The 24486-nt window shown below is 36.8% G+C and overlaps 1 protein-coding gene across 3 annotated transcripts in view; it reads right to left on the bottom strand.

Moving 5' to 3' along the window:
• Cep83 (centrosomal protein 83) overlaps positions 1-24486 on the bottom strand; it is a 102318-nt gene that overhangs the window by 19286 nt on the left and 58546 nt on the right. For 2 of the 3 annotated variants that reach the window (XM_057757803.1, XM_057757804.1), the window contains 7 exons: positions 23602-23733; positions 16204-16318; positions 14888-15032; positions 14631-14780; positions 4205-4280; positions 2287-2444; positions 210-339 (listed from right to left, as the gene is read on the bottom strand). In XM_057757803.1, coding sequence (XP_057613786.1) covers positions 210-339; positions 2287-2444; positions 4205-4280; positions 14631-14780; positions 14888-15032; positions 16204-16318; positions 23602-23733 — 906 coding nt within the window. Of the gene's footprint in view, positions 1-209; positions 340-2286; positions 2445-4204; positions 4281-14630; positions 14781-14887; positions 15033-16203; positions 16319-23601; positions 23734-24486 lie in introns of those variants that run through there. The other variant, XM_057757805.1, reaches the window with a different exon arrangement.

The raw sequence follows: 24486 nt of genomic DNA, 5'->3' as shown, positions 1-24486 counted from the left end.
CCGAAAAAAGCATCTTTAAGAAAATAAATTTAGCTCTAAAAATTTTAGAAACACACCCATTAGTTGGATTTTCTCAATTGTCTCTGCGAGATCAATAAAAAAATGTGATGTGTAGGTATCAAGTCAAATACACCACAAAGCCTCACCCTCAGTTATTCTTGGACAATGATGCTTGACTCTACAGAAACCATTCTCTTAAAGCCACTTGCCTTTTTCTGAGCAGTTGCAGCTCTCTGTAGTTTCTCTTTAGCCTGATTATACTTTTCTTCCCGGTCTGTGATTCGCTCATGAAGTTTATGCTTCTCTTCCAACCACTGTATCTGTTTTTCTTCCAATGTCCTGTCAGAGAACAAGACCAAGGAATTTGACAGCAGTTCTTCCATCAAACAGACACTATCACAAGTGTTCTCAAACTCCCTGCCTGCCTGACCACATCCCATCTTTTCCAGCCGTAGTGACTCTTATATGGCTACATATTTCCTCACACTGTCACTAAAGAGCAAGTTTTATGAATATGACACTGTATTTAAAGTAATATAGTCACTATGTTTACACTAAACTCCTAGATTAAGGTACTTCTGTCATCTTCTAAATAAACGAGGAAACTGAATTTAGAGCAACTAAGTTGCATTAAGAAACATCTTATTTATTGTCAGAATAAGCACTTAAAACCTGAACAATGATTATAAACACCAAGCTATGAAGTGCACCTACTAAAGGCAATTAAAATTCAAGTCTGATGCCAGGTGTGGTGGCGAACACCTTTAACACCAGCATTCCAGAAGCATAGGCAATTTGATCTCTGTGAGAGCAAGGTCAGCCTGATCGACATAGCAAATTCCAGAATAGCCAGGGCTATATAGAGAGACCTTATCACAAAAACAAAACAAACAAAAAAACCAAGCTAAATATTAAGTATTAATGAAAAATATTTTTCTGTGTAAATTTTGTATAAATGATATTTTAAGTTGTATCCTAGTAATAATACAACTATAATTTAAAAGTTACCCTGCATACTTACCAATAATATGAATTTTATCATCGATACTATATGGCCATTAAAAATGAAAATAAAAAATGTTAGACTGCTTGTCTAATTACTCATACAGATTTTAAGTATATTAGCTGGAACAAAAGTTAAACTCTACTGATCTAGAAATCCAGTATTGTGTTATGTCTGAGCCTGGGCACTGAGAACACAACTCAGAGTCGTGCACATGCGAAACACTTTACTGCTGAGTCCTTTTCCCGAGCTACTTATAGCAACACAATGGATACCAGTGTGAAACCAAAGTGAGTTACCTAATCCGTAGCTACATTGTGTGCCATTAGAATTTTTATACTCATTTTAATCAAATATCCGAGGATCAAAAGATACACATTTCTTCTTTGGCAAAACAGAAGAAGAAGTTAGAGCCTCTGGAATGTCACAACACATTATAGAGATATATCTTTCTAACTGCCTTCCCCATACATAAAACTCCATCTATAAAACATAGACAAGCCTTAAAATATGAAAAACAGAAAAACTGAAAAGTTTTATGTGGTAAAATTGATTTAAGAACAAATTTGGAGAAAACTGTCCTATAGATAAATAAAAATAACATATTATTAAAAAAACAAAGCAACTATAAAACAGTATTCTACATTTATTTGTTTTTGCTTTTTAAAATTTATTTTTGTGCTGCTAGGGATCAAATCCAGGACCTCTGTATAACAGCCAGTCAACTGTACTGAGCTACCCCCCAGTCCCACTGTACCACATGCCAGCGTCTTCTCAGAAGTACAAATCCCAAGTGTGCCCAGCATTTTCCTTACCAGTTTACTGTCTACAACTAGACAATTCCAAGATGAAAAGAATACAAATAAGTAAATAACTTTTCAAAAGGAAATCGAAAAGGCGCGCGCGTGCGAGAGAGACAGAGACAGAGACAGAGAGACAGAGAGACAGAGAGAGACAGAGACAGACAGACAGAGCACAATCCCACAACCAAATCATTCTGTTCTCTGGCATTCAGAACAGATTTGGGAACCATGTTCTGGTCTGCTCAATGAATAAAGGTTTTTCTTTAAGAGTTTTTGGGAACACTGTGCTCAGAATTTTAAAGGTCCTTTAAAGGTCCTTTATCCATGCCTAAAACTTTTAAAAGCAAATTAGAAGTAAAAGTTCATTTTAAAAGAAAGAGAAAGTACACAACCTACAAATACACTCTGTTTTAATCATCAATAAAATATACTTTATATAGAAGAAAAAATAGTTTGTATATAATAAAGAGCAAACTCTACTTTTCAACTTCTAGTTGCGCTTTTTCAGCTTGGCTCCTTAAATTTCGGCATTCTTGTTTTAATCTCTCCACCATGTCCTTCAGCATTTGGTTTGAATTCAGCAAGTCATTCTCTGACTGTGTCAGGGAGGTCACCTGGATCTGCAAATGACTGATTTGCTTAAAAGAAAAAAAGAGAGAGAGAGAGAGAAACAAAAAGACACTAAGACATTCATTAAGGCATGTGAGAAGCAGAATACCTCCCCTCAGAAATGGCTCTCCCAGGTGGCAGGGCCCACAGGGATGTCCTGTGTTATAATATATGTCTTCATTTTTCTTTCACTTCAACTTCTCTTTAGCCATTGTCTGGAAGACCTTTCAGAGTTTACTGAATCATGTGACAGAAATCAAAAGAACCATAGAAGCCTGAATTTGATCCCTACCATCACCAAAACCAAAACACCACCATGATTCAAAAGTTACTAGAAACAGGGCCTTGCCACACAGTCCAGGCAAGCCACAAACTCATGATCATCCTGCTTCAGCCTCCCCAGTGCTAGCATCGCAGGCAAGTACCACCATGCCCAACAAGAAGCAAGATTCTTAGTAGAATAAATTAGTTAAGTGGGGTGGGGGAACCATTATATGGCTGATTGTATAAAAGTAACAAAAGATAGGACTATACATATCCATGGAGCAATTACTAGAAAATAGTAATATGGTATGCCTCAGATTTCTGTTTTAGAATAACTTTCTTCATGTAGAACTTACTCCTTTTTTAAAAAACTGAGGTAGATAGCATTAACTCTATATTACAACTTTTTAACTAAGCAACCTTCAAGAAACTTAACTCTAGATCTAAGTATTATAGCCACGTCTCTCAAAGAAAGAAATACTGTACCCTACTGGTTAAGGTTCCCTAACTGCACATGCAAGCAATGCCAGGTGACATGTAAGCACTGTTCTCTCCCAATTAGGGCCCCAGAATTGGACAAGCAAGGTAGTATCTTGCTGAAGTGCAAAAATTCTAAGAGAAAAGAAATACTTCAAGCAAAAAGAAAAAAAAAAAAACAGAATTCAGAAACAAATAATATTAATTTCAAAAACAGGCAGTGGTGGCGCACGCCTTTAATCCCAGCACTCGGGAGGCAGAGGCAGGTGGATCTTGAGTTCAAGGCCAGCCTGATCTACAAGAGTAAGTTCCAGGACAGGCTCCAAAGCTACAGAGAAACCCTGTCTCCAAAAAAAGAAAGAGAGAGAGAGAGAGAGAGAGAGAGAGAGAGAGAGAGAGAGAGAGAGAGAGAGAGAGAGAGAGAGAGAGAGAGAAAGAAAACCCAAACACAAAAACAAGGGGTCTGGAGAGATGGCTCAGCGGTCAAAAGCACTGGCTGTTCTTCTAGAGGTCCTGAGTTTAATTCCCAGCACCCACATGGTGGCTCATAATGAGACCTGGTGCCCTCTTTAGGCCTGCAGACATACATGAGGCAGAACACTGTGTACATAATAAATAAATCTTAAAAAATAAAAAATTTAATTTTTTCCCATAAATACAACTCTTAAATTTTATACAGATATAGCAAGAAAAAAAACCCCACTCATTAACCCATCACAGAAAATAAATTTACATGTGTAACTTAAAAACTGGATATTTCTAATTAATTTTAAAATTCAGAATGTCAAAAATTGTCATTTTAACAATAAAAAATTTATCACAGGCTATAACATACCAATATATTAAGATAATGGCAAAAGTAAAACAAATCTACTAAATTATAGCAGAAAAAATTGAAACATCTTTATATAACAGCTTTAAAAGTATATTATCAATTATGCTGATTGGATTACAAAGTACTGAATATGAGTAAATGCAATAACTATATAAAACAGACTTAAAAGAAGCATCTAACAAAATAAAAGCAAAATATGTATTACAATCACACCTGTTTCAGTTCAGAATTTTCAAGTTTTTCCTTCTCTGCCTTTTCAGTATTCACAATTTGTTGTTGAAGTTTTAACCTAAAAATCATAACCAAACAAAAAGATTATGAATCCATAATTCAGTTATTTCAATGAACTGACAATCATTATACTGAGTGGATGACTGACTCCAGGCATTATACTGAATCCAAAGCCTAAGAATTTAGACATTATGTCCACATAAAACAGCACGAATTACTTCTCTTGAACAAGAACTGGAGTATGGAGGGGCATCACTTCTATTGGGGGTACTGGAGAATACTACAAGCAGACACTGATGGTGAAGATTTTAATAAACATAAAGAACACCTGGCCTTCAGTGGAAAAGTTCAGGATGTGTGCTCACCACACCAGAAGCTAGTTTAGAAGCCACTCGTGACCTAGAAAGCGTACAGATTCTACAAAATGCTACTTGGCTTTCAGTTTACAAGGTTACAGTTCTAAAAGAAAATTAACTATCATAGAACACTACCCTGCACTCTCTAAAGTACCTCATAATCTTCCATCCCTGAGCTAAATGGTCAGTAGAGAATATGATTTGCATGGCCAGCCACAGCTTTTGTGATATCTACAGGAAAACATGCTAATTAAGTTTAACAGGATGGGGCCCTCAAATTTCTCCTTTTAAAAATTCTTTAGAGCAGGGCCATAGTGGCGCAGGCCTTTAATCCCAGCACTTGGGAGGCAGAGGCAAGCAGACTCTGAAGTAGAGACCAGCATTGTCTACAGATTAAGTTCCAAGACAGCCAAAGCTACACAGAGAAACCCCGTCTTGAAAACAAAACAAAAACAACAACAAAAAAAAACCTTTTAGAATAATTTTTTAAAATATTTTTGAAAGAAATTAAAAGGCTGGTTCAGTGGTTAAGAGCATCTGCTGTTCTTGCAGACAATGGGTCTGGCTCCTGGCACCCACATGATGGTTTATAATCATCTCTAACTCTAGTTCCAACATCGAGTGCCCTCTTCTGGCCTTGGCAGGGACGCACATGGCTGTAGCACAAATAATAAAAACCTAGTGCCAGAAATTGGGGTTCAATCCGAAAACCAGAAAAGCAAAGCACTCAAGTCACTAGAGAAATCTGACCTCTACAAGGCTGGGCCACCACAGATGAAGCAGCCAGAGCCTCTCTCTCCTCCCGTTTTATACTCCCTCTAATGCTGGGATTAAAAGGTGTAAGACTAGGATTAGAGGTGTGAACCATCACCACCTGGATTTGTTTCAGCATTGATCTTGTGTAGCCCAGGGTGGTCTTGAACTCAGAGATCCATCTGCCTCTGTCTCCAAATTCCTGGGATTAAAAGTGTGCGCCACCACTGCCTGATCTCTAGTGGTTTAGCTTTGCCCTTCTGATCTCTAGGCGAGCTTTATTTAATAAAACATGAATAAAATGTCACTTATATTCCCCATTTTGTCTAAAATTAAAAAGAAGGCTATAACTAATGTATAAGAAGAACTATATACAGTAAGTACAATAACTATAGACAATATATACAGGCAATAAGTACATCAGTAATGTCTAGTCTATTTGTATTTGACAAATTCAGAGAAAATACTCCATATATATCCTATCTTGGTGAGTCAGAAGTATTGTACCTAATTTACTTTCTATCATAACTTGCTTTCTGTGTCTGGTAAACAAGGAAAACTATATCTAGTCTTCAGCTCCCTCAGAGACCCAAGAAGGAAATATTGGCTTTTTATTAACTAATTAAGGAAATATACATGGTACACGTATGAACGCAAGCAATACAGTCATACACATAAAATAAAAATCAATTCACTAAATTCTTCAAATCTTTACCTCAAATATAAATCCACTGGATATGCTTCTACATGGCATGATTGGCATGTCTTACTTGCCCAATAAAATGTGTTTTCCAGGGCTGCAGCTCTCTCGAAGAGTGATTTAGACACAGTTAAGACTTCAATAAATGTATGTTTAATGACTGATCTATGTAAAACCTGAATTTGACACTGGATGTCTATAACAAATACAAAACAGTGTGGAAAACCCCAGGGGTCACCTTACTGCTTCTTAAATGTTTAAAGCATAAACGCCAGGAACAATAGCTTTAAGCAGCGGTTCTCAACCTGTGGCTATTCAGCCCCTCTGGGAGTCACATATCAGATATCCTGCATATCAGATATTTACATTAGGATTCATAACAATAGCAAAATCACAGTTATGAAGAAACAGTTTCATGGTTGGGGGGGTCACCACCACATAAGAAACTGTATTAGGAAGCAGTAGGAAGGCTGAGAACCACTGCAGATCTAAAGAAGACGCAGCCATGTTTCTCCTTGTTCTTTACAAACAGGCACAATCTTATTTCATAATTCCAGTTATATTTTTACTCTCTAAATCATTTTTTACATTTGAGTATGTGTGCATGCTGCAGCAAGTGTGAGGGTAAGAACAAGTGTGGAGCTTGGCTCTCTCCGTCCACCAAGTGGGCTCCAGGGGTTGAACTCTGGCCTTCGGGTTTGGCGGCAAGCACCCTTGGGTTTGGCGGCAAGCACCCTTGTCCACTGAGCCCTCTCACTGTCACCGGCTCTCTCAATACTATGCTCATTTGCTCCATTAAATGTTTATCTTTCTTGACATTTTTTATATAGCCCAGCTTGAACTCCAACTTATTATGAAGTCATGTAACTGATAGAAGATGACTATAAACTTCTGATCCTCTTGTCTCCACCTCCCCAAGTGCTGGGATTACAGGCAAGCACCCCACTATACCTGGTTTTAGGCACTGGTGGGAAATCTAACCCAGGGTTTCACGCATGACAGGCAAATACTCTACCATTCTATATTCCAGCGCCTTTTCCATTAAATGTTTATGGATGTTAGTCCTTCTTGATTGCTGAGCTAATAAAGAGTTCTTTCTACAAAATCATGATGATGAAAAAAATCCCAAGAGTTCAGAATTCTGTTGTGTGTTAGGGTCAGAATTTGAAAACTCAGGCTCTTAAATTTATCTCACTGAGGTTAAGAATTTGGATAGACTTTGTCAATCAGTAAGACGGTCCCTAAAGTCAAGGCTGAGGAATGATTATTAAATGAATTACACAGATATGAATAAAAACAACAGTGTCTTACATAAAGAACTGAAGGCAAAGAAACCAACATTAACAACTATCTTAGTAAGACATGAAATAGTAGCTCTGTCACCACAGACGGGGAATGCTGCAGAGTACAGCCCTTCTCCAGTCCACAGACAACACTGTCACCACAGACGGGAAACGCTGTAGAGTACAGCCCTTCTCCAGTCCACAGACAACACTGTCACCATAGACTGGGAATGCTGCAGAGTACAGCCCTTCTCCAGTTCACATTACTCAAACAGTACCAGTTTAGATTCTAAAACTGACTGAAGATATTTTTCTCCAGGAGAAAATTAGTCCATGCTAAAGCATAATAACTAATATAAAATTCTAGAATATAACAGACTTTAACATAAAATTAATTTGCAAGTATTACAAGGGTTTAAGAACAATACCAATGGTTTTAAGTCAAAATAACAAATTCGAGAAAAGTAGATATTGTTTCAAAAGATTGGTTATTGAATAAAATGCATATTCTCTTGATTATTACAGATCTTGAATATTTAAAGTATGTCCCGTCAAAGTAAGTCATATAACAAAAATGCAAAGTACAAAATAAGTGAAGGTAATTTTTAATTAGGGGATTAGTAAAGACCACGTGAGAGAATTTGAACTGAGCTGTGAAGGCAAAATACATGTCTGAAAAGAAACACCTAAATATATACTGTAGGTGAAGAGTATAATAAAACAAGACCTTAACAAAAATATAATTAAGAGCACCCTTCATTTTGGAAGTTAATAATTATTTTCTATTGCTATGACAAGCACCATGACCAAAAGCAGCTTGAGGAACAAAGGGTTTTTGTTTTGTTTGATTTTTTAGCTTACAGTGTAGAGCCCATTATCCAGGGAAGTCAGGGCAAGAACGCAAGGAATTAGTGCAGAGGCCATGGAGGATCTGTTCACTGGCTTACTCAGCCTTCTAAAACCCAGGACACCTGCCCAGAGGTGGCCCCACTCCCTATGAGTTGAGCCCACCCACATCAATCATTCATCAAGAAAATTGCCCACAGACCAATCTGGTGGAGGCATTTTCTCAGTTGAGGTCTCTCTTCTCAAGTGACTAATTTGTGTCAAGCTGAGAAAAAAACCTAACCAGGATGAAAAGGAAGTTGGCAGATTAGAAGGAAGAGAAGCACCAGGGCTACCAGCTTCAGTGTCTCCAGTGAGGGAAAAACAACTAAAGAAAAGAAGAGATTCACATCTTTGAAAAGAATAGTTCTCTAAGAGATGACAAAGCCCAGGGCAGGGGCAGTTACATAGGATGATAAAGCAGATTTAAAATGCCTGAGTGAGGAGATACAGTAAGATCCATAGCCCAACATGAATAATTCATGAATATGGATAACTGATGGCAGGAAGAGGAAATGGGACAGTTTGAGCAAGGTATCAAAGACTCCACGACTGTTCAAAGATTACCTAGTAGAGGATAACTGGAAAAGAAAAAACAAAGATAAACTAGATGCAACAAATATCAAGGGGAAAACCATTTTAACCAAACGTGGTCAAAAAATGATCTGCAAACAAGAACAGGGTTTCCCACTGCCGATTTCCTTGGTTGATTCTTTGAGAGTAAAAGATGGATTAATTTCCACTTAGAGGGGTTGGAGGTTGTATGCCCTCTCAGAATTCAGTGAGAGGCTTTAAAAGGGATCCAAACCACTTTCTAGGTTTTTCTAACCTGAACTGACAAGTAATTGTTCTGCTTTCATTTTGACATATCATACTTGCCTCACAGAGAAAACAATAGAAAATAGGACAAGGAGAAAGAGGAAAGAAAAGAAAGAAGAAACTTTGATCTGCTTATAGTTGTCAATCCAAGTGTCCAAGAAACAACAGTACAAATCCTGTGCTTTCTACACTTATGTCAGCTAACAAAGTCTCTTTATTTTCTTGTAATAGTTTCTGTTAGAACACTATAGTTACGGAAAGTGGACTCACATTTAACCTCCTATAATTTTTATGTAATTAAACTTACAGGTAACTTTATAAACTTCAAGAACTGAACAAATAAGCAGTACAGCATACTACTGAAATACAAAATGTGTGTGTGCATGCTTGCGTGTGTGCATGCACATTCAAGCACACATGCATATGCACTGTCTATACAGGCACATGTGGAGGTCAGACTCCAACACTGGAAGCCTTATGCAAAGGCTTCTCCACCTTATTCTTTGAGGCAGGGGATCTGATTAAACCATAAACTCGCTTTTCTGGCTAGACTGACTGGCCAGCCAGTCCTAGAAACACTTGTCTTTGCTCTCCAGTGCTGGCATTACAAGGGAGCACTACCATGCTTGGCTTTTTATGTGGAGGTCTTCAGGGATCCTAATCCAAGTCTTCATGCTTGTGCAGAAAGAATTTTACACACTGAGCCATCACACCAGCCACAATTAAATACTTTGTAAACTATTATTCTTTACATTATAACAGATTAGTGGTGAAAACCACTTTAATAAAAACAAATCACTAGTATATAATAACTTAAAATACCTCTAAAGCATACATTAATATCAAGATCATCAGCTACTTATCATATAGTATTATTTTTAAGTAATGGACTTTTTCCACTATTATTTATACTTTTTCCTGTCAGGGCTCTTTTTTTTTTAAAAAAAAAAAACAAAAAACAAAAACCCTAGATTGTCTCTGACCTAGCAGATTCTACTAAACAGAAGCTACAATTATAGTTATTTTAGTTAAAAATAAACACAGTTGGTTGATTACATTTTAAAGCAGTAAATAAGAAATGACATCACAATTCTGTAACATTCCAGAGGGAAAATTATACAATTTTAAGGAGTCCTCCTTCTGAGAAACTGTACATGGTTAGGGGTCCTCATTTTAAATACAGGGCCAATCACATATTATAAATGATCTGGAGAGACTCGAGAATAAAAAAATTCTCAAAAGTGACTAAGAAAATCTAAAATGATTTATATTATAGACAAGTTAAAGATGAAAACTGTTTTGTATTTTATTACATGTTCCCAAATAAAATAAAACAAACACTATGGGGCAAGTCTATTATTGTCTTTGAGTAATGACAGAGGCTGAACATTGTATCACTAAAGCTACAGACACTCTAAGCAAGAGAAGTACATTCAAGTTCAAACAGAAAACATTCTAAATGGCCTGAGACCACAATACGATAAAATAACAGATGGGGTGCTTCCCAAGGGAGGGTAGAGACTAGAGAGTCTCACAAAGACTGTCCAGAATAGTTAAGTAAAATATTTACCTAAATGCAAAAGATGGGTAAGACTGGCTCTCATAGTCCAGTGCAGACCTACGACTTTAGAATTCGCCACCAACAGTGTAAGCAATCCTAAAACCTAACACAGTGTAAGCAATCCTAAAACCTAACACCCACACGTCTGTAGAGCAGTTCTTTCCTAAGGAAAATGAACCAAGAAGCTTGCCTCAAAGCATAATCTACAGCATTATACGGTTTTAAGTCATTTATCTTTAATCTTTATAATTAACTAAGTCAGTAAGATTTTTTTTTTAATTTAGAAAGCAAACACAGGGATGTGCAGGTCCTGAAGGACAGATTGCTAGCATTGTATTATGAACGTTTTCTGCAAGAGTAATTCAGAAAATAAGAAAGCCTTACCCACAGTGTTAACTAGAAAACACCCAAATCTCACAACAACTGTAAGTGAAAGGATAGTGCTGCAATACCAACTCCTAGCAACTCATCTTCTGATCCTGTCTGAAAGACCGTAGATGCAGCACATAACTCATCCATTCAAATGAGAAAAGCACAACTTATATCTTGTTCATAAGCAATGCTATCTATACGACTGCACCTTGTATAGAAAACACATTTTAAAAAAGAAAATTTAGCAAGGAGACAATGCCTGGTCTACAAGAGCTAGTTTCAGCTTAGGCTTCAAAGCTACAGAGAAACCTTGTCTCGAAAAACCAAAAGAGAGAAAGAGGAGAGAGAGAAATTTTTTAAAAGATTTAAGAAATACCTTAGCCGGGAGGTGGTGGCGCACGCCTTTAATCCCAGCACTCGGGAGGCAGAGGCAGGCGGATCTCTATGAGTTCGAGACCAGCCTGGTCTACAAGAGTAGTTCCAGGACAGGCTCCAAAACCACAGAGAAACCCTGTCTCGAAAAACCAAAAAAAAAAAAAGTGCTATCTGTCCCTCAAATATGGAAACCTGTGCCTTGATTACTGACTGTTACTTCTGATCCAAAAGGTACAAAGAAATAGGTAGTTACTGTTCCTTTTTTGGCTGAAATCATTTCTAGGGAACTCTCAGAGCCAGTGCCTATTCTTTAATGTCTTTATTTGATTTTTGTTCAACTTCTGGGGGACAGATATTAAAGAGCAGGACATTTAAAAGCAAATGAAAAGCCAGGGTTGAGGTACCCCAATAATCCTAGAACTCAGAGGAGGCTGAGGCAAGAGAATCATGAGCTCAAGGGATATACATTTTATCTTTAAAAAAAAAAAAAGCAAATGCTGGCCTTGAGAGATCACTCAGCAGTTAAGAACATCAGCTGTTCTTCTAGAGGACCCGGGTTCAATTCCAGCACCCACATAGCAGCTCACAACCATCTGTAAGTCCATTTCCAGGGGATCCAAAGCCTTCTGACCTTCACATGCACCATGCACACATGCACAGACATATATGCAGACAAAAACATAAAATAAAAACAAGCCTTAAGAGAAAACTTAAAAAATTAAAAGTGGTATATGGACATATTTTATATACTTAAAATAAAAAAGTTCAACTAAAGATCCTGTATCCAGCAAAAACAATTTTTTAAATTTTTAAAAACATTTTATAATAAAGTACACTTTAAAAAATTTTTTTTAAATAAAAGAAAATTCCAAATAAAAGTGAGGAAGTTGATAGTCATTAAAATCTATGCAAAACAAATGTTCAAGGGAGGCTAGCTAGGTAAAAGGAAAGCATATAAATAATAACTCAAATCCACACAAAAAGGAAGTAATAGTAAAGATGGTAATAGTAATAAAGACAATAATAGAAGGCACATGTGAAATTACAAAACTATTATTTTAATTTGCAACTTGTTTACTAATGGCATAAGAGATATTTCTAAATATTTTAAATATATTTTTACATTAGTTAAAATACTATTATTGTAACTTTAGCTTAATAATGCTACACTTTATTCTAGTTGATTTAAGAAATTGATTCATTGAAAAAAATCATGTTTGGGAACATATGGTGCACAGATATGTAATTCTGTGACATGAACAACAAAAAACGGTGTGGATGGAAATGAAAAGGAGCAGAACTTGTGTATGGTTTTGCAATTAAGCTGATATAAAGTCAAAAGTATTAAAAGCATTGAAATATAAATGTCAATCTCTTGGTAATCACAGGTATAAAATACACAATTAGAAGAAAATAAAGAATTAAAACATTCTTTCTACCAAAAGAGCAGAGTAAACTAAAAAAAGCAAAAGGCAAAAAATTAAATACAAATTGGACAGTATCATAGGGAATGGGGTGGGGGAGAGGATGAAATTTAAAGACAGAAAAATCGCAAAATAACCAGTCTTTCTTTAATTAGTAATTATTTTGTAAATGTAAACACATTAAATGTCCCGATCAAAAGACAGCCAATGATAGAATGGATAAACAGTAAGATTCAACTAAATGCTGCCTACAAAGCATCCACTATAAATCTGAAGTACAAATAAACTGAAAAGGAAAGCATGGAAAACCAGCCCATGTGGACAGTAACAGGAGCCAAGGCAAATACACCGACACTGAACACCAACACTGAACAAAACAGATGAAACTTTATAAAGTTACAATAGAATGAAGGACACTATAAAATGGAAAGTTCAATACACTAAGACTACATAAAAATTACAAACAATTGGATATGTACTAGTTCATCAAAATCAGAAAGTTAGGCTGTAAAGAAGGGTACATAGGTTAAGTACTTGTACAAACCATGAGGACCTGAGTTTAGATCCCGCACACCTATTTAACAAGCAGAGTATACAACAGCACTCTCCTGCAATTCTAGTGCTAGAAGGCAAAGACAGAAGGACCCTAGAGTTCAATGGTCAGGCTGTCTAGATTAAACACCAAACTCCAAGTTCACTGAGACCCTCATTCTTAAAATATATGGTGGACAGTGACAGAAGATACCCAATGTCAAATGGTGGTTATCTACATGTGTAAAAATTTTACAAAATTGCCAGGCGGTGGTGGCGCACGCCTGTAATCCCAGCACTCGGGAGGCAGAGGCAGGCGGATCTCTGTGAGTTTGAGGCCAGCCTGGTCTACGAGAGCTAGTTCCAGGACAGGAACCAAAAACTACGGAGAAACCCTGTCTAGAAAAATAAAAAAAAAAAAAAAAAAAAAAAAAAATTTTACAAAATTAAAGGGGCGGGGATGCTTACAAAATAGCAGAGATTTCAATATTCTATTTTCAACATGGAAAGAATAGGTAACTTTACTGAAAGGAACTAAATATAAGGCATTCCTAGAACTAACAGACAATCCCACACGGAGACTTTGCTTTCTATACCACTCCTATACCACTCTCCAGTAAAGAGACACCAAAGCACCTTACAGAAATGGCTAACTACAGACCTGAGGCAAGGAGAGCAAAAGCAAAGTCTTAGCACAGCAGTTCTCAACCTGTGCATCTCAACCTCTTTCACAGGGGAGCCTAAGACCTTCGGGAAACACAGAAGTTTACATTATGATTACTTATGATGCTAGACAGTAGGGAAATCCTCAGGAAGTGGCCCGAGGTTCCGACAATCAAATCTGAGATATCCGTTTGCACACAGACACACAGTGTGCTCACAAGTGGCACAGGAATCTACTAGTCTACAGTGACTACAATGACATTTACAAAAGGGAAGGCTCTTCCTTCCAGAATTCCAAATAATATAGAAGAAATGATGAAACTACGTAAGAAAATCACAACTGGAAAACTCGAGTGACAACTGAAAAAGCAAGAATGGCGAATGGACGCTAAACTTAGCAGAATGCTTATGAGAGCATTTACATAGTCTCAAAATACGGGGAAGAGAGCCTAAGAGTATTTATAAAAGAGTGAAAAAAAATTTGATAGCAGGCTAAAGATAAGAAACAATGAAATGGTAAAATGTGAATGAAGGGAATAGATTTGATTTATTGAAATGCTAACTTGGACTTGATTCCTATAATATGGTTAAGAAATCTGTCACTACATGGAGACGCGGGGTAAAAGTTATAGATGAGTTTTCTGCGCTGGTTTTACACCGCTACGGCGCCCCACCCTCAAACTAACCTAATACTCTGGAGCTCCCTTCGGGCCGCCTCCTCCGCCATCTGTGAGGCCCGCAGTCTCTCTTCCCACTGCTCCTTTTCCGACTGCCTCCAGACTTCATGCTCCACTTTCACTTTCTCTAAGTCTGATAATCTGTTCTCCAGCTCTAGCCTAAAACAACAGATGATAATTATGTTAGAAGAACTACAATAAAGATGATCTGAGAATGCAATGTTTTCACCAAGAAATCTAAACAAACTAAGGTACTAAGGGCTTACTTTTCATCCTGTAATGCCACGAGTTTTTGGTAACCTTCTTCCTTGGCAGCTTGTACTTTACGGACTAATTCACGATCTTTTTCCACCAAGAGCACTTTGTGGTGTTCAACAGTTGACTTGAGAATTTCATTGTCTGACTGCAATCCTAGTATATTTTTAGGAGAAAAAAAAACTACATTCAATATTAGCTTCAAAGTTTACAATTAACAAGCATTTGAAACCCAGTAAAAGAAAGAATCTGAGCAGCGTCTTGGGCAGATAAAGGTTCTCACAGAGCACCAGCTCATCAGAACTTTCCAAAACAACAGTGAAACAACCTGGAGGTAATTTCTGTTGTCACTTTTTAAACACATATATTCGCAATCTATCAAGATATACATTTATTCTTCAGAGATACTTATTCTTTTGAATCTTAGGAGGGAGAGATCCTATTAGAGGAATACCCAAAGGGCCGTATTTATGTGGCTTTCTTAAAGGGTTCTGGAGTCCCAGGATAGTACCATATACAAGCTGGTAACAGTAAATTAAAAACAAAACAAATGAACCCTTCAAAAGAAACCTAGGATTCTAGCAAATACGCTACATTTCTAACAAAAATATAAACAGTAAGAAAATTTTCAAGTTTATTGAAAGAATTCTTCAATCTTGGGATAAATATCTTAGAGATGAATAACTACAGCAAATTCATTTTTAAACTTTAAAATATAATTCAGTAATAGATCCCAAACTCTAATATTAAAAAAATTTACTCTCTGGTAATATATAAAAATAGTCCAAATAATCATTAATAAAAATAAACTCTACTTGAAACAACAGAGGTCAACTCAAGCACAGTTATCGCCCGAGAATAGATTGTTAAGGTATTTAAGAAAGAAACTTAACCTCTGAGAAATCTTGATGATACATTTTAAGAATAAAATGGAGCGTAAAATGAACACATATTGAACTGACTTGGGACTTATAGCAAAAACAAATAATCAATTGTGATTGGAACCGACCTCCTTATATTTGCTATGCTAATAACCAGACGATCTATAAGCACTTCAAATTATAAGCACATGAAGGACAAGCTCACACCTTCAATCTTTCTTTTAATTCTAACAGTAATAAAACTATTATTTAAGCAATGGGTAGTTCATTTAAAAAGATCACAAAATGAACAAACCATTCAACATAATAAAAACAGTCCCTATGTACTCTAATTTAAAAATTCTAGTAAGACTGAGAATCTGGAAAAGAACTCACGTTGCTTTGTTTAAATAATTTGAATTTAGATGTGAAAATAATAGAGAAAAGCATGGGAAAGTATATATTACCATCCAGTTCACTTTGAATCTTATTCCTTTCTCTTTCTAGCTCACTCTTAGCTCTTGCTGCCTCCAATTTGATGTCAGTTATTTCTAGTTTGTTTGAATGTTTGAGCTCTTTCACCTGTTGGTTATTAGAAATTGAAATTATTATTGGATCATTTTCTTATCGTTCAGTACATATCTAAGAGTGTAAGCAGGAATAAGGAAATAATATAGTAGTACAGGGTGTTAAGAACCTTCCAAGAAAATATCCCAAAGCCCAGAACAGCAGAGTCTGAGAAATATCAAACACAAGTTACCTTTTCCTAAAGGAACTAAGGCATTTATTTACAAATACTTGTATGGAGTCACCAGCACTAAATTTTTCCTTAAAAATCTTAACTGCAGATAAGTAGCATTCACTGACAAATCAGTGGAGAAATGTTAAAACTTTCCTTTTAAAAAGGAAGAAACAGCTGGGCATGATGGTACACATTTTTAATCTTAATCAGTACTCAGGATGCAGAGGTAGACAGATCTCTGTAAGTTCAGACCATCCAAAGCTACTTGCCTGGATCTAATTTCAAAATACAACAAAAAAGTGGCAAAAAAGGCACAGGCATGCTAGGTAGTAGGAACAGTAAATAAATGTTAGTTAAGAATAACATCACATAATCTGCTCTTTAAACAATGGATCCCTTACAATAAAACATAGGGAAGTATAAAATCTGGAGAGATGTCAGGAAATAAGAGTTATTTCTTAGTTGGAGTTACCACTTCTATGATGAAACACCATGACTAAGGAGGAAAGGGTTTACCTGGCTTACACTTCTACAACATAGTCCATCATCAAGGGAGTCAGCACAGAAACTCAAAAAAGGCAAGGACCTAGAGACAAAAGTTGATGCAGAGGCCATGGAGGAGTGCTGTTTACTGTCTTGCTTCCCCTAGCTTGCTCAGCCTGCTTTTTTAAAGACCATCAGTCCAAGGATAGCACCATCCACAGTGAGCTGGGCCCTTCCCCAGCAGTCATTCAGAAAATGCCCTACAACTGGATCTTATGGAGGCATGTTCTTCACTGACGTTCCCTCCTCTCAGATGACTTTAGCTTATGTCAAGTTAATATAAAATTATTCAGCACACTACTCAACATACTTGCTTAGCTATTCAGGGTAGAATAATTAACTTCGTTTTAGAAAGAAAACTCTGATTTAAAATGAGTAGGTTAAGAAATAAAAGCAAAGAAATCAACCCACAGCAGAAGAATCAAAAAAGGACCAACTAAACTTGGAGAATAAATGTGTTTGTATGTGAGGCAGGAGCAAGGAAACAGGTACAAATCACATAAATCCTTACTACAAAAATCTGTTTATTCTAAAATCCCGGGTGAATGTCAACAATTTTCAATATTTTCCATAATTAATCTTTCACATAGGAATTTTAGTCTAAATATTCCTACCCAAAATGTCTAGCTTGTTGGTAGTTAGTATTCCTTCATCCAACAAATATTAACTGAATACTTATTATGTGACAGGGACAATTCTAGGAACCAGGAATATAGCAGCAAGTAAGGTTTTGTCTTTCCAATCATCCACAATATTAACCTTTTACACAAACTGCTAAAATTATATACAAAAGCATTAACCATTAAACTACAGATATAAAGGTTAGATAAACCTGTAATCTGACTTATACCAAAGTTTAAAATTATAGAGTAGAAAACTGCAAACATATACAAGTCAAAACATAAAACGTGCAATGGTAGGGAAGGATTAAGTTATGTAGAGCCCAATAAAACTCAACAACAAATGAAGATGAGAGTTAAGAAACAAATTAAGTAATGGTCCATGAGCCAAAAAAGAAGAACCACAGGTAGAAGTTTCTTATTAGAAGAGGTTTGTCTACAAAAGGCATTGAAAACATTGCAAGAAATGGTTTCATGTAAACATACATCTCAGGAAAACAAAAAAAAGTAGTTTACTATTTACATTGCTAATCGCAATAAAAAGATCCTTTTAATTTCCCGCGCACCACTAAATGACATATAAATATAAAATAGTAAGTTTCTGTTGGTGTTTTAATACTTAAATTTTCTTACTATGCCATAATTCTAAAGACAATTTGTAAATGTATTAAAATGCTGAGAAAATATTAAAATATAATTATAGTGACATACAATTATAAGTTGCCATTGCACATTAATTGCAAAAAGTTGAAAATGGCACAGTTCACTAAACTACACTATAGCTGCTTTTAATGAGGTGATAAATTCAAGCCAATTTCATAGAATATTGATTAATTTCATGATAACATCAAGAAAAACTAAGAAGTAAAAACCTTTCATATTAACCTCCCTGGGGGAGTTACTAAAGTTAAGAAAATATTCTTTTTTTTTTTTTTTTTGGTTTTTCGAGACAGGGTTTCTCTGTGGTTTTGGAGCCTGTCCTGGAACTAGCTCTTGTAGACCAGGCTGGTCTCGAACTCACAGAGATCCGCCTGCCTCTGCCTCCCGCGTGCTGGGATTAAAGGCGTGCGCCACATATTCTTGAGCCGGGCGGTGGTTGCGCACGCCTTTAATCCCAGCACTTGGGAGGCAGAGGCGGGCGGATCTCTGTGAGTTCGAGACCAGCCTGGTCTACAAGAGCTAGTTCCAGGACAGGCTCCAAAACCACAGAGAAACCCTGTCTCAAAAAACAACAACAAAAAAAAAAAAGAAAAGAAAAAAAGAAAGAAAATATTCTTGCGCCTAAGAAGTTGGATCAGTTGGCAAGGTGTTTGCAGCCCAAGCCTGAAGAACCAGGTTTATCCCCCAAGTACCTAGGAAAAAGCTGGGCGTGGAAGGGAGACAGAAACTGGAGTCCCTGGAGCTGGCTAGCCAGCCAGTAATAGCTCGATCAGTGAGCTTCAGGCTCAGTGAAAGACTGTCTCACATAAATAAAATACACAAATGACGATGGAGAGGCAGCTCAATGGTTAAGAGCACAGGCTGTACTTCTATAAAATCAGGCTCAGTTCCCAGAACTCACATGGCCATTCTCCACTGTCTACCTCCAGTTCCAAGAGATCTGATGCCCTCCTCTTCTGGCCTCTGTAGCCATCAAGCACACATGCCGTGTACACAGATATACATGTAGGCAAAGTATCCATATACAAAAAAAAAATAAATAAATAAATTTTAAAAGAATTTTAAATCTTTCAAAAATCTAAAATAAAATAGACAACAATTGAGGAAGAAACCTTAAGAACAACCTCTGGGTTCTAACACATGTGCACATATACAAAGAAAAATATGTAACACACACAACGTCACACACAAACACACAAAAAGGAAACAATCTCAACAGGGCCAGTACAGGTTTACTTATGCTGTTCAACTATACATGCTCACAGACCTTACTTGTTTATAATATACAGAGCTTAAGTTTTTCTTTGGTGCCATATTTCTATGATCTTAAAATAATGGATTTACTTAAATAACCAGTAATTGCTAAATTTCTAAAATATATTTTATATCTAAAATATAAAAACACTAAAAGGCATATTAAAAACATTAAAATGTGCAATGAAGAGCTAGCTTCATGCGTCAACAGTTTGCCTTACAAGCATGAAGACTTGAGTGTGGATCCCTAGAACCTATGTTAAAAATAAAAACTGTGTGGCAAGTCAGTAGTCTCAGAGCTACGGCAGCAGAGACGAACAGACAGATTCCTGGAGCTTACAAGGCAGTCAGATCAGACAAACTGACCTTGTCTCAAAACCTAAGACGGAGAACAACTGAAGAAGAGACTGTCCTCCACACTCCAATATGCACACGATGGCTAGTTCAGATACCTGTAATTTCTGCTCTTAGTGCCAAAACCATTATGTCCTTTGTGCTCAGGCTTCCTAACTCCTAAGAAACATAGAAACCTCAACTTCACGAGCTCCATGGCCTCGTCCATCTTTACCAAGCTAAGTCACTCTGTTTTGATAGACTGTTAGCCAGGGTATGAATTTTTCAATTGATTTGCTCTATACTTTTGACAACACAGAAGCAAATATTCAGCTACTTGTACTAAAACAGAATTTTAAATGGTAGTATTAGGTATTTTATAGGTACTCAAAAATCTGTTAACGAAGACAAATCTACAAAATAAACTAAGGCAGACTAGTATCTGTTGCTCTTTCAGAGAACCGACGCTCAGTTACCAGCCCCCACATGGTGGTTCACAGTATCTGTAACTCCTATCCAAGGGATCCAACCCCCTCTTTCGGACCACCATAGGAACAAGGTACAAATATGGCACACATGCAGACAAACCATTCATACATATAAAACAAGTAAACCTTTAAACAAAGACCAGAGAAAACAATATACAGGAGAAAACAGGATAGCTTTACTAAAATGTGTTACACCAGAAGCTCTGCTTATAAATTCTTAAAAACTGATACTTAAAATTCTGACTTTTTTGTAAATTTTGAGGTGCTATGACTTCCCTAACTTAGCTGGATAGTCAAAATTCTGAGGAACGGTTTTCTGTAACTAACTTAGATTTCTAAAGAATGAAAATCTCAAGAAGCAGCTTCTTCACTGGATGTGAAATACCAGTAAGGACACCCTTTTTAGGTCATCTATGATAATGTCTTTAATCTGAGGCACTGATACTGGCAAAGCTTTGTTCTAAAGCCTAACATTACAAATTTAAATAACTTAAACACACCCCAGGTGTTCCTTTGCATTGCAAACAGCCATTTGCTAGGATTGCAAAATGTTGATGAAAATTTCAAGTTGCAAAGAAAACTGTGACACTTATGTTAGAAATATATTTTTTTCGAGACAGGGTTTCTCTGTGGCTTTGGTGCCCATCCCGGAAGTAGCTCTTGTAGACCAGGCTGGCCTCGAACTCCCAGAGATCCGCCTGCCTCTGCGTCCCGAGTGCTGGGATTAAAGGCGTGCGCCACCACCGCCCGGCTGTTAGAAATATTTTTTAGATTATCCTTTCTGCAATCCTTTTACATATAAAATTTCAGATGAAATTTGCTTTGTCTGAAGTTGAAGGATATAGTGAATACTCCATTTACATGCAAACTATTTCAAGTGCGCCTTAAAAAAACAAGGGAAATTCTCAGCAAAGTGCCAATAAACAAGCATAGAGAAATAATACCAAACTGCTGTTTTCCTTCAGTAGGTAAGAGACACCATTTATTCTCTAACTTGAAAAAGAACAATGGTTAAGGGTGTGTGCTGTGTACAGAAGACAGAAGAGAAGGGTCAGTACACACGGGAGCCAGAGAACTAGGGCAAACTGCAGAGCAAAAGCTCCACCCCACCCTACCCCCACCCACCCAGAGTTAGAGCCATGACAAAAGTCTAGCATAGCCAATGTCCTATTGCTGCACGTGCAGCTCCTGTCATTTCAGGAACCCAGTCAAGCTACTCTGAAACAATGAACTGTAAATAAATACTGGATGCTTAAATATTACTTAGCAAAACTGAAAACAATGCATATAGGACTTGAACAAAGACTTGAGAACTCCCTATCCTGAGTTTACTGCCTTGTGTTTTACATCTGTTTTGATGGGAGGGGGACTGAAATTTTGCTACACTCTTATCACTGCACAGTATCTGCTGTCCTAAATCAGGAAGAAGCGTCGTATTACTTCACTTCTAGTGGGGTTTATACTACAGGAAGTTGGAAGAATTCTTAGTGACCAACAGAAAAGGGCCTTGTTGCACTTAGGAAATTGGATCCCAATGAAATCAGCAAGATATTAAAGATATGAAATAGCTTGCCTAAGGTTACACAGTTACTGACTAGTCAGTCTCTGAGGGAAAAAAAAATTTGCATTTTTATTTTCTTATTTAAGGATATGCTAAAAATAAAAAATCAAAGAGTTAGGATTCAAAATATGTTCATCTGATTCAAAGCTCATTGACTTCTCAATGTATTTCATTACTTAGTCCAAAATAGCACAATTTCTACATATAACCTAAATTTAAACCTATAAACTAATAGATAATACTAAAATTAAAAAAATATTAATAGCTATGGTTGGGATGTAGTTCATTGGGAGAATGCATGTTCAGCACACAAAAAAGCACAATTTCTACTCCTAATATCATTGGGAGAAGAGAAGAGAAGAAAAATATAAGCATGTGTGTATATTTAACCTTTAAAAATCTTAAAGGTTTGTAGCTGGTTGTGATGGTACACACCTTTAATTCTAACACTCTGAAAGCAGAAGTGGATCTCTTTTTGAGGCAAATTATGCTAAAATTACTTCCTAAAGAAATGTTAACACGTATCTGGCATGTGATTGTGATTTCCCAGGGTCAGAAGAATAAAGCAAGAAAGGAAATATCCTTGCTATCATGGAGTTGACACCTGGTTAAAGGAGGAGGTGCAAAGGAGAGATTTAAAAACAAATAGAGCCTGGACTATTCTCAGTGGTTAAGAAAACTGGTGTTCTCGCAAGGGACCAAGCTCTGTTCCAGAGCCCACAAAGTGGCTCACAGCCATCTAGTAATCCTAGTTTCAGGTGATCGGATGTCCTCTTCTGTCTTCTTAAGCACCAGACACACATGTAAAACAATACATACACACAGGCAATAAAAATAATTTTTTAAAAAATAAAAAATGAATATATCAGATAGTTTTAAGAGCTATGGTGGAGAGATGGCTCAACAGTTAAGAGCACTGGCTGTTCTTTCAAAGAACCTGGTTTTAATTCACAGCACCCATATGGCAGCTCACAACTGTCTTGTTAACCCCAGAGGGGATCCAACACCCTCACACAGACATACATGCAGGCAAAACACCAAAGCACATAAAATAAATAAATCTTTTCAAAAAAAAAAAAAAAGAACTATGAAGAAGAGCAGAGCGGGTTAGGAATACAAAGAATAAGGTGGAAGATGGCAAATACCATGTCACTATTTTTAAGACAAGGAAGGCAGGCCTCTTGTATTAGGTTACAATTGAAGAAAGGACGGAAGCAAGATATGTAACTAAGTGAGGAACGTCCATGGCAGGCACTCAAGCACAAAGACCCTGAGGAAGAGTAAACTGTGCAAAGTCAGTGATGGAGGAGTGAAGTGAACAGGAAGGAAAAGAATGCTGACTACTGAGGAAGGAGTAAAGAGCCAGGGCACACAGACTCTGACTGCTGAGGAAGGAGTAAAGAGCCAGGGCACACAGACTCTGACTGCTGAGGAAGGAGTAAAGAGCCAGGGCACACAGACGCTGACTACGGAGGAAGGAGTAAAGAGCCAGGGCACACAGATTCTGCAGGGGTAGAGAATACAAAACCCGCTTAGAAATCTATCACATTTAAAAGACAGAATGACAGGACAAAAAAAGATTTCAATATAGAGAATTTAAGCACCAAATTTCTATCAATGTGTAATCTCAAGCTCTCTAGATGAAGCAAAGGACGGCAACTCACTTCACTGGTCAGCGCACTTATTTCCCGGTCGGCCTTATGCAGTCTGCTGATAAAACAAGTGTTTTGTTCATTGCTTGATTGTAGCTCTTTTTCTAAGCGCTCAGCCTGTAGTTTGGCTGACTGCTTTTCAGCCTTCAAGACAAGAGATTTTAAAATTTATAATCTTTCACATTATATTACAATAAAGTAAGCATTATATACAATGTATATGTGATCAAACACAAAAATTATTCAAAATGTAAATAACAACTAACATGCCCCAAAGTAACAGTATTCTCAGTTGACCTGTAGAATTCAAATCTTTCTCTTGAGGAGAGAAAGTACTTACAACACTCATTTAATATGTCAGTATGAGAACGCTGACATAATTCTAACTTTATTTTTAGACTTTCTAATCAACAACTTATGGAAAAGAATTTTGGAAGATTAAAAGGGAGGTTGACAAGTCCCGGAGAAGTGGGTAAAAGGTGCTTGCTGACCATCTTGATGACCAAGTTAGATCAGCAGGACCTAAATGGTGACAGAGAGTACCAAGGCCCACTGGCTATCCTCTGACCGCCACACATGTGCTGTGGGGCACAGGCACTCACATGCATATCTGTGCACAGAAAATATAAAAATATAAAATAGTTGAAAATCCACAATCAATGCAGAATATTCTAAAAAAAAGAGATAAACAAAAAATATAAAATTGTTGAAAATCCACAATCAATGGAGATTTTTTTTCTAAAGAAAGAAATAGAGACAAAAATTCTCATCTGTCCTGGAAGCTTCGGAAGTACGAGCAAAAAAGCCATTGACCTTACCACACAATTAAGATTCTTATTTAAGTCTCTAAATTGACAGAAATTTCCTCAAAGTGACACTCAAAGTGTTCTTTTACCA

Source organism: Chionomys nivalis, chromosome 25 (assembly GCF_950005125.1).
Source record: "Chionomys nivalis chromosome 25, mChiNiv1.1, whole genome shotgun sequence".
Classification (NCBI taxonomy): Eukaryota; Metazoa; Chordata; class Mammalia; order Rodentia; family Cricetidae; genus Chionomys; species Chionomys nivalis.
The sequence above is the reverse complement of the archived record's forward strand: the minus strand, read 5'-3'. Positions and strand labels throughout refer to the sequence as shown.